Source organism: Alexandromys fortis, unplaced genomic scaffold (genome assembly GCF_014885135.2).
Source record: "Alexandromys fortis isolate MF-2015 unplaced genomic scaffold, M_Fortis_MF-2015_v1.1 scaffold_8_9099976_23576923, whole genome shotgun sequence".
Classification (NCBI taxonomy): domain Eukaryota; kingdom Metazoa; phylum Chordata; class Mammalia; order Rodentia; family Cricetidae; genus Alexandromys; species Alexandromys fortis.
The window spans coordinates 11486773-11497888 of NW_026067899.1; the positions used below are offsets into that span (position 1 = coordinate 11486773).

General features: G+C 45.2%; 1 protein-coding gene across 1 annotated transcript in view; it reads right to left on the reverse strand.

Moving 5' to 3' along the window:
- Tanc1 (tetratricopeptide repeat, ankyrin repeat and coiled-coil containing 1) overlaps nucleotides 1–11116 on the reverse strand; it is a 227565-nt gene that overhangs the window by 107486 nt on the left and 108963 nt on the right. The window contains exon 4 of the mRNA XM_050121991.1: nucleotides 6574–6768. Coding sequence (XP_049977948.1) covers nucleotides 6574–6768 — 195 coding nt within the window. The remainder of the gene's footprint in view (nucleotides 1–6573; nucleotides 6769–11116) is intronic.

Genomic DNA, 11116 nt, shown 5'->3' on the forward strand with positions numbered 1-11116 from the left:
CTGGAATGCTAAAGAAACAAAACTCAAGCTATTCCTCACACACCTTAAATCCTAAGCAAACTGTAGCACTGGTATTTCTTTGGATGCTCCTGAAGCAATTTCTGGGTGTAGCCAAATGACACACAGGTGAACTAGGACCCATGAACAGAGAACTAAGTGGACTCGAGGCCCTCGAATTCAAAGTGGAGCAAACAGTGGCTCTGTGTATAGGCACACATTTGGAGGAGATGACAGAGAGTGTGTCACAGTCACACCTAGTCTCACTCAGTAAGGGACAGCTGTCTGCCTGCTCCTGGAGAAGGTCACCACACAGTTTCCAGAGGAAACAAAGAGTGTGCCCATCACCATGATCCTTTCTGAAGGCTGCTCTTAGGCACTCGAAGGAAAGCCAAGGAAGAAGTAACTATCTCTGCATGGGGAAGAGGGACTGTGAGTTTCCTGCCTCACAGATGCGACGCACCGCCTTCAGCCTGTGCTCTCCTCCATGCAGGAAACCAGAACATAGACTCTCTCCTATACAGCTCAGGAGTCTGCAATATACACGCAGAATGGTACTAGTAACAGATCAGTAACTTCTACAAATTTCAGGCATGTTCCACAATGACTGTGGGATCTTTGCTTCCTTTTCTTCAAAGAATTCTGAGCCAGAAGCTGTTCCTAAGGGCCCTCCCAACTCTATCAGTTTTAGAAGCCTCCATGATCTCTGTAAGCCTCTCTAAGCATCAAAGACAGCAAGTGCTTATAGATGCAACTGGACGCCAGCTGAATGTTTTTCTAAACAAACTTGATCTGATTCAGCTGTGATAATGCCCCCACCACTGTACCCTGGAAAGAACGGAAATGGAAATGTCTAAGAAGCCCAGACCGATGGGAAGTTCAAAAGAGGATGGTCACAGAGAAACCCTTCCACCTCTTTCAAGGCCTCAGCAGGCACAGCCAGCACTGACAGGATGCCAACAAGCACCAACCATTTAGATGTTTTCCAGAAGACAGTAACTTCAAAACAGCTCCCAGTGAACTCTGAAGGGAGTAGCCAATCAATATAGCTTTGTGGAAAGCAACTGGCCAGAGTGCGGCAAGATTCCTCACCAGTGCAGGCCATCTCGTTGGGTAATTCCACTCTGGGAAGCTACTACTCTGAGGAGATATCAGATGTGCCTAAAATTTACCAGGACAAAAAAGGGTATCAGGAGCTCAGGAGATGGGTTACACAGCATTATGAATGACTTACTGTTAAACAATATGCTTATAGGCAGGGCCTTATGTAGCCCAGGCCGGACTTGAACATCTGACTCTGCTACCCCTACCTCACAGGCACCATGGCTGTTCTTGGCAAGGTGGGAAATGATACATCCTATGGTACATATGACATCACAGACAAAAATTCACACCAGGAATTAGCAGCAAAAAGAGAAAACATGGGGCTGGAGAGATGGCTCAGTGGTTAAGAGCATTGTCTGCTCTTCCAAAGGTCCTGAGTTCAATTCCCAGCAATCACATGGTGGCTCACAACCATCTGAAATGATGTCTGGTGCCCTCTTCTGGCCTGCAGACATACACACAGATAGAATATTGTATACATAATAATAAATATTTAAAAAAGAAAGCATTTTAAGTCATGCTACAAGGTTTGTTTTATATGTAATTCTTTTGTCTCACCTGTTCAGGCCCTGGAATCATAGGCATGTTCTACCATACATGGCTACCAGTTCTTTGAATGAAAAATAATAAAAACATTTGGAAACTAGTTTTAAAATCAATTATAGAATATTGAAACAGCTGACAATAAATATCAAGTTCTTAAAGAAAACTAGAAATACCTTATGATATAAAGCAGGAAAAAGGAATAGAGAAGAATTCTATTGTGTGGGTCTCAAGTTTACATGAGGTAGATTTGGGGGAGAGGCTGGAAGGTATAAGTTGTGTTGTTCCAGGAGTCTAATTACAGATACAGCAGTTGACTCACGATGGAATAACAGTTCCAGTCTCTGACGGTTTCTTCTGTGTCTCTCTAAAGCATGTCTTCCGGTAAGGACAAAGCATGACCACAAAGCACCTACCTCCCTTTCACTGGAGGAAGGGGTCCGATGTGGTCAACCCACCACTAGGCTGCTGGCTGGTCACCCCGGGGAATGTGCCGGATCTGGGGCTCAGTGTTGGTCTCTGACACTCAGCAGAGCTCAGTAGCAGCTGTAGCCAGGTCAGCTTTCGTGAGGAAAGTCCATGTTGTTGAGCCCACACACGACTTCCGTCTCTACCACCACGGCTACTTTGTTCATGGGCACATCAAGCAAGGAGAGAGAGCCAAGGAGAAAGGCTGATGACCCACAGCACAGTCATCCTGTCTGCTTGATTACTGAACTCCTTCCTACTCTGCTAAAGCTACCTTTGATAAGCATTTGCATGGGACACAGAATCCTTGGCCCACTCAGAGATCTAGCCACACACTTCTTCCTTACCACAGTTACTTCTCGACTGCTGTGACAAAACATTGTGACTAAGCCAACTTACAAAAGAAACTGTTTAAAATTCGGGACTCACAATGGCAGAGAGGTATAACCATGATGGCAGGGAGCAAGGGAGGACAGGCACTGGAGAAGCAGCTGAGAGCTTCCTGTACTTAGCAACCAACAGGAAGTAGAGAAAGAAAGAGGGAATGGTGTGGGCATTTGAAAGCTCAGCACTCACCCTCAGTGACACACCTCCTCCAACAAGGCCACACCTCCTAATCCTTTCCAAACAGTTACAACTAGGGACCAAGCATTCACATGTGAGCCTATGGGCTCACATTCTCATTCAAACCACCATATCCTCCAATGTCTCTCTCACCAGTTTTCCAATCATGCTCTTTCCAAGCTCTTGATCATCCAGCCAATACATTAGCTACATACAGCAAGCACAAATCAGTAAAGAATTGTGCATCTGGCCATTTCTCCTTGCAAGCAAAATGCACAGCCATGTACTACTGACTGCTTCAAGTTTGATTAGCATCATGCATTGAAGTGTTTCTATATAAGCAAGTAAACAGTCTGGTGGCTTAGGGGAGCTCCTGAGGGTTTTTGTTGGTGAAGATGAGGTCTTGCTATGTGCAGCCAGGCTGGCCACGAACTCTTGATTCCAAGGTTTTGCATCTTTTAGAAGCAACTTCATAAACATTATAAGTTATTAAAAAAAAAAAAGCCTGCAAGGTAATTTGAAAGCTGGGCCTGAACAACAGTCGGGGTGCACAGGCCATAGCGGAGAAAAGATGGGTACCTGAGGATGGAGGGGCTCATTATCTTCCCAGAACTGAGGTACACTGCATTTACTGTATCCTTAGTAGCAGTGGTGCTAGTTCTAAAATAGATGGTTATTTTTAAAGTCAGTGCATACTCACCGCCATATGTCAACCTTTTTAAAAATTGAAAAAAAAAAAAAAACAGGTAGGTAAGACATTAGCACCAGGATACTTTTCCAATAATACGGTCTAAGCAGAAGTGTGTGTTAGGAACTATGAAAATATTATTTCATGCCTTGTAAGCCACTGCCATTCTTAAGCAGCCAGCTTTGCCTTCAATCTTCTGAATTAAAATTACTAAGATGATAACACCAGATCAGCACTGTGAGACACTAAGCTGCTTGGGCAGTACACAAGACCTGTTCTGCTAGCATGGATCTGCTCAGTAGAACAAAAGCGTCTAAATTAGAAGGCTTTTTTTTTTTCTTGAATTCGTTGAAAGGCTGAATATTCAGGAGGACGGCTGCATCCTTCTGTCCCTACGACCAACCAAAGAACTTAGAAATAAATTTCATTTTTTTATAAGAGAAAAAACTTTGGGATATTTTTCTCAAAGCTAAACCTATCTGATATTGTCCAAGGAAGAAGGGACACAGTGGCCAGGGTTTCTGTGCCCATCTGAAGAGTCTTCTCTTCAAACTCTTCAGGACAGTCACATCGCCCTGGCTTGCCTGCCAATGCTACAGAGAGTCCCACCAAACAGACACTGACATCATCATCAGTGATAAAATTGCGTGTGAAATGCAGTCTTCCCTAGAGTCTCAGGTGGTCCCCGGCCCTGGGGCAAAAGCAATGGCAATTCATTGTCTGAGCAACTGCATGGCAGGAAGGAATAGTTTCAGTATGTCAAATCTCTGTGTTTGGCATTCCCTTCAACTGAGGTTCTTCAGTGAGAAGCAGGCTCTAGATTATTATTATACTTGGCTAAGACAATTTGGTTGCCCTAAAGCATCGGTTATGTAAAGTGCACAACGTTAAAGACAAAGAATCATTCAGCAACACCTGTGAGAGTGTAGGAAGGCACACCTAGTTCAGGAGTGGGTGTTGGACCACCTGCACTAGGGTTTTTTCAGTAAAGGGAAGACTAGGCTCAACTCTGAAAGTTGCACAGCCAAATGGGGGATGTATAGCCAAGCTACAGGGTGAAGGTCAGAAGACGGAAAACCCGCAAAGAGGACAGACACATCAGGAATAAGGAGGGGGATTCTGGCTGAACGAACCTAACAGGGTTCTGCTGAAGTCAGGCCAAGATATTCCTATCACCTAGGTCGGGCGGTGGCAAAGGAAGAACAAGCACTGGGGGGTGGGGACAGGGCTTCCTTGTTAAACTGACATAACAGGTTTCTTGGCTAAATCTGGATTGTACAAAACAATAATAAAAGTTAGGCCTGGGAGAAGGTCCGTGAGTCTGAAATTGGACAAAGCAAAAAGTTCCTGTTGAGAAACCCACTCACCTCTGGTGAAAAGACAAAGCAACAGGGATGTTAAAAGGAGATGCGCACATTGGTCATTCCAACCAGGGTAACCTAGCCAGAGGGGCCCTGTGGGAAACGCGGCTTGAAGGAAGAAAAGCCATCTGACCCAGAGACACAACAGTGGAGCAAGCAGAGGACATTCCAGGAATTTCCCTAAATACTGATAAACAGGTCAAATTCCTTGGCACAGGAAATCACTTCATACCAAAAAAGAAAGTTCCCAAGTTCCAGCTAACAAATGAACTGTAAACAATACTGTCCAAAATAAGAAAGTTCTGGAACAATGAAAGATTCTGGACAATCACCAAATTCATGCCACCATTCCAAAACACAGAATGCCTCAGGGTTTTCCCTCTTAATTTTACCATATATAAATCTCAAACACCGACTAAATGACTCAGAAATAATGCATATGCCACTCCAAGCAACACAAATATTTAAGAAACCAGAAACTAATTAATTTCATAGCCCCAGGGCACAGTCTAGATGAACCCTGAATATGTACCCATGTAATTGAGAAGAATTTTCATTGGCACGTGATCAATGGGAACCCAAATTATCCTGCCTTTTGTAAGCAAATACTTAGCCAATTTAAAAGAATATCAAAGAAGTGTGAGGACCCCAGGGATGAGCACCACCGGAAAGGCTTTCCTCACATCTGAACCCCAGCCTCTCGCGGCCAGCTCCTGCTTGCTTTTCTTCTCGGTATCAGCAAGTGTCTGAAGCTGGTAATCATGAAAGGGGTCAAACAGCCTTACACAAAAGCAGCCCCTGAGCCAGGGCCCCTGCACTGCTACAAGTCTGACTCTTGGCCAGAGATTAACCTTCGGGGCTGGTCTAGTGGCACGTAATGTCAGCTGGCAAACAGATGCAACACACAAGGCTTGGCAGTAATGAACAGAATGCTGTCCGGGACACTCGCCTGCATCCAGAACTCTAGGGGTATCTTGTAGCTGGGTGGTGATGGCGCACACCTTTAATCCCAGCACTCAGGAGGCAGAGGCAAGTAGATCTCTGTGAGTTCAAGGCTAGTCTGATCCATAAAGTGAGTTCCAGGACAGCCAGAGCTGCATAGAGAAACCTTGTCTCCGAAAACAAAAAAAGAGGAAGGAAGGAAGGAAGGAAGGAAGGAAGGAAGGAAGGAAGGAAGGAAGGAAGGAAGGAAGGAAGGAATTAGAGACATCTTGTAAGAGACAGTGTTCCTCGATTCACCAGGAAGAAGCTGAGAAAGCCAATGGTAAACGTTAGTTCTTATATCAAGATCTTGAATCTTTATGAAAGGCTATACTGGGCATTTTTTTTATCATTATGTATGGATGTGGAAATATACAGAAAGGTGGATAGAAATACTTTTATTTTTTCCCCTGAGGACAGCAGCAGTTAGGAGTACTTACTACTCTTGAAGAGAATCTGAGTGCAGTTCCCCATGTCGGGTGGCTCACAACCACCCGTAACTCTATCTCCAAGAGATCCAACAATTTCTGGTCCGAGGGAACCTGAACTCACACACACATATACCCACACAGACACACACGTAATTGAAAATATATCTTTCTTTTTAAATCCCCTTCTTCTAAAAGTTATCTGAACACTGAAAAAAAAAATTCTCCCTAAAAGATGTGTGTTTTTAAGATGAGGTCTCACTATGTTGACCAAGCTGACCTGAACCCCTGGCTGAAGCAATTCGGCTCCAGTTGGGATTACAGGCACACTCTGCATACCTGGCTCTTACAGGGACTCACTTACCTTATTTACATTTAACGGATATATTTAATAGCCAATTTAAAACGTATATAGATACTGGGTTTTTTTTTTCTTTACCTGGGGATTTCTTGATTGATCTTGACTGTGTCAAGTGTGACTGTCGAGGCAGCAGAGGTGATGAAGGCAGAGACATCGAAACCCCTTTGGCCAAGCTCACACGATAGGGGTCTTCTGCTGTAGGAAGACCGCTCACAGGGGAGTCGCCGCTGTGACCAGAGGACAAGGCAGGCGTCTCTGAGCCAAAGTCACCACCTGGAGTGGAGAGATGGCATCTAGGTTACACCGTCCACGACAAGTTGATGAGACGTTAACTCCTAAGAGCTATGTTCTTAGAATACAATTCCCATATACCAGAATAATGAATATCTTTTGAATCATTTCCTTTATCACTCTTGAAATCTGTTGCCTACAGGAGAGACTCAAGCTTTGCCACGGAAGCATCAACAAACTCGGCCAGGAGGCCCTTTGTGTTCTGCTCAATCGCTACAGAAAGTCATGATCCACAAGCCGCTCTGATTTGGCTGCTGCAGTTACGAGCAGGAGGTCCTGTACTTTTGTATTAGTGGAGCAGATTCCAAAGCCAGGAGCTCTCTGGACTCTGAGCCTGCAGTCTGCTTCCTCCAATACAAGGCTGCCAATGGAAGACCCGGACGGCTTCATGGTGCTCCCTAGAAATACTTCTCTTTCCCGATCCCATCTACTCTACCATTCTGAATCCTCGCCAACCCCAAACCATCACAGGGCTCATCTACTGAGGAGGTTCCCGTAGTATCTAACCCCCAAATAAACCTGGGAACAAAGTAGCACACCATTATGAACTAAAACTTTCTAGAGGGAGCAGATCCGGAAATACAGAGGCTGCGATCACAATGTACAGAGAATATGAGGAGTGTAGAACTGGGCAAGGACAAACCAAGAAAGAGATGCAGCCAGTCTGCACGTCCCGGATGATACACTTTGCTCCTGTCCTCCCCTACTCCGCCACCCCACCCCCAGTCACAGTCCCTCAGTAGAGACCGTGAAGCAGCTGAGTCATCACCCCATAGATTATAAAACATCTTCAGAGATCTAAATTATGGGGAGCAGCAGAATTAGGAAGAGACATGCAAGTTTTCCATAAGCAAAATCAGTCTGTCTGACAAACGCCCTCCAACTAGTCCTTGTCATGGCTTCTGCTAAAGAAGAAAATGCAAGTACTACATTCGGGGGGAGGAGGGGGGTGAAACCCAAGAGCTGTAGAGCCAAGCAGACACTCATTTTTTCCAGATCTTTGTGCATGAGGCCCAAAAAGGGATGTGACCGAAACCCATCATCAATCCATGTTGCATTGCTGGACTTGTTTTCCACGTCTGTAGCCATGGGGAAGGAGTACTAACCCTGCCACAGAATGACGTTCAAGCGTCGCTTCCACAAGCAATAGCCCAAGAGCTGTCAGGAGAAAAGCCATGGGTACTGGCAGAGTCGGGAAGGTCTCTCCAGTCTCACCTGGCCAGCGACACTTGAAGCATCTCAATAAACTTGGGACATTACAATGATTTGTCACTATCTGCCCAGATGACTAGCATTTGAAGAAGAGGAAGAAAGGCACAATTCCTAGACAGCTCTCACTGGAATTACATCAACACTCATGGCAGGAGACCAGGACAGGCTAGCCCTAAGGGAGGAGGGTAAACATAGGTTTGGAGAGGCCCTTTAACACAGCCCACATGAACGGTGGAGGCCGCTGCACTGGACCTGCACACTCTTGCTTTTCACACCTTCATAAACATTCATATTACATACCTGCCAGACTTACAATGTTACGTACACACGGGCGAAGCAGCCTGGATTCTTGAAGATGCCACCTCTTGAGGTCTTTAGCCAGTGCATGAGGCACCCAGATTACCACCTCTGTTATTGCCAATGAATGAAAAAGCCAAAGCGACAACCAGACCACTACCTCCCGACAGGGCTGTGTGCTTATAGAGGGACCTGTGAGAGCAGGACAATTACTTTCACGGTCTCCTAACGAGTTCCATGACCAGTCCCCACTACCATTTGGTTCTGTAAGTACCTACAAGAACACTCTATAACATGATCGTCAGGTGTCCAGCAAGTAGAATTGAAAACAGACAAGACCAAACAAGAAACTGAGGTTACAGCCCTACAGTGGTACAGGGACACTGGGCAATGTTGATTTTCCATGTGTTTGCGGCCATGGGTGCTGTGAATTAGCCCAAGTCACGGACTTGGACTGGAAACAGTGAGAGGGCCTGACAAGCCATAAGCAATAGTCTCCCTACCCACTCTGAAAGATTTCTGACCTACATATGAAAACCTGAACTTCCAACCCCTTCATTCAATGGGAACACAGAGAAATGGTGAAAGGCACACACCATCACCAGAAACCTTAAAGTTAAGCTTGTTCCCAAGAAAACAAGTTTTTATCTCAGACATTTAGAATTCTCTAACACAGAACAAGAGAAATTAGGGATTGGGGGACGGGAGGGCAGAAGATTTAAAGCATTTCCTAATCACAAATTCTGCCCATAAACTTTGTTTGTATCAAGCAAAGCAAATATTTTCATTAACCGCAAGTCTGTGAGAAACAGCTTCCAAAGCAAGCCGCAGCCAGGAGGACCCTCAGCCTCGGGAACAGCTGGACCCCAGCTCTTTGATTTTATGTAGGCTGCAATAAAAATGGGACTTAGAGATGGGGCTTGGGGGAGGGGCGCTTCCATTTCAGCTCGACTTGGCCATCTCATGACAGTATCTGCCCCAAACATGCTGTTCTGCTTGGCTTTTCAGAAACAAACTTCCAGCTTCCTTTCATTAGGAAGGCACGCACAGAGAGAATAACCGTATGGATGTACAGGGGGGGCACAAAGCACCAAGTGGGAGATCCAGCTGCTCGGAGGCTGGGCAGCATCCTGGAGCCTACAACTTTAGCAGCACAGGGCAGCAGGTTTAGGGCAAAGAAAGCCTAGGACACCAGAGGCCAAAAGCAGAACCCTGGTCGGGACACACACATCAGCGTTGGGGCATGCTCTAAGCAACCGGACATCAGACATCTCCTGTACTGTGAAATATTTGCACACTGTGTGAAGATATATTGCTGTGATTGGTTTAATAAGGAGCTGCACAGCCAAGCACTAGGCAGGAAGTACAGGCGGGACTTCCAGCCAGAGAGAGGAAGGAGGAGGAAATAGATAATCAAAGGGCAGAGGAGATGCCAACAAGACATGGAAGGAGTCAGACATACAGAACGAACGGTAAAAAAGCCACATGGCAAATTAATAAAAGCAGGTTAATTTAAGTTATATGAGCTGATGGGACAAGCCTAGGCTAAGGCCGAGCTTTCATAATTAATAAGGAGTCTCCATGTCACTGTTTGTGGGCGGGTGGTCCCAGTGGAAAAGCTTGCTACACCCCGGTTGATTCAACATTCCTCAGCAGATGCTTAGAGAGGCAAAAGAAGAATTAAACATGTTTCACCACAACACCCAGCATGACTGGAACATTTCGCTGGGCCTTGAGTAGACGATGTTTTCACTACAACCTACTTTATTCCTCGCTTCAGTTAAGTAATAGGAAGCACTTCAGTCACTGTTCCTGTCGCTGCTGCAGAAAGGCCAGGCTGGGCAGGACAAAGGCATCCACCCCAGGGAGTGAGTACAAGCCATGTTACCAGGCTCCCCTCCAACTTGGCATTTCAACACCAACACCAGCGTGGGTTCCTCTCAGAGAGCCCCTGATCCAATCACACCTCTCACGGGCAGGAAACTGAACCACATTAACTGGGAGGAAAAGAGGGAGCAGCTGGAGTCTTCCCCCATCCAACCAGCTCAGATTCTAACACACTATTCCACTTGTTTAAGAAAGCTGGGGAAAATAGAGCCTCAAAGAAAACACATTTTAAATCAGTCAAATATGTAAGGGGCAATCACACTTTTTCTGTAAAGGGCCTAATAGTATCTTGGGCTCTGTAAGATAGATATAGATATAGATATAGATATAGATAGAGATAGAGATAGAGATAGAGATATAGAGATATAGAGATATATAGATATATATACACACACACACACAGTCTCTGACATTTTCTCTCTCACCTCTTTTCCTATTTTAAAATTACTGACTTCCTGAAGTCTGAAAATAAAAGATCAGGAAGGGCATGAGGATGAATGGACATTTATAAGGTCTTCTGGGCTTCCAATAAATCAAAATTAAAATATCCACATAGAAGAAGTATCAGAGAGAGCCCTGTATTTGTGAAGATAATGGACTCACCAAAGAGAATAAAGACAGCCAATAAAGCACTGTAAATTGGTGGAAATGGCTTTTGATAATGGCTCTTTATTTTAACTTTCCTCCCCCCCCTATTCTTAAAGACGCCGAGTGAAGATTTAAATACACAATGGAAGGAGAACTGTGAATCGGAGATGAATGTCTAAAGATGGCCATGCAGAATGCTGAAGTCGACGCTGCAGATTAGAATACCCGGAGTGCGGGATTAGAGACGGCTTTAAAAAAACCAGGGCAGGGAAGGCAGGCAGATGGAAGTAAAGCCAACCTGAGACAGGGTCGCCCTGAGAAAGACAGGGGTGAACTCAAGACATTC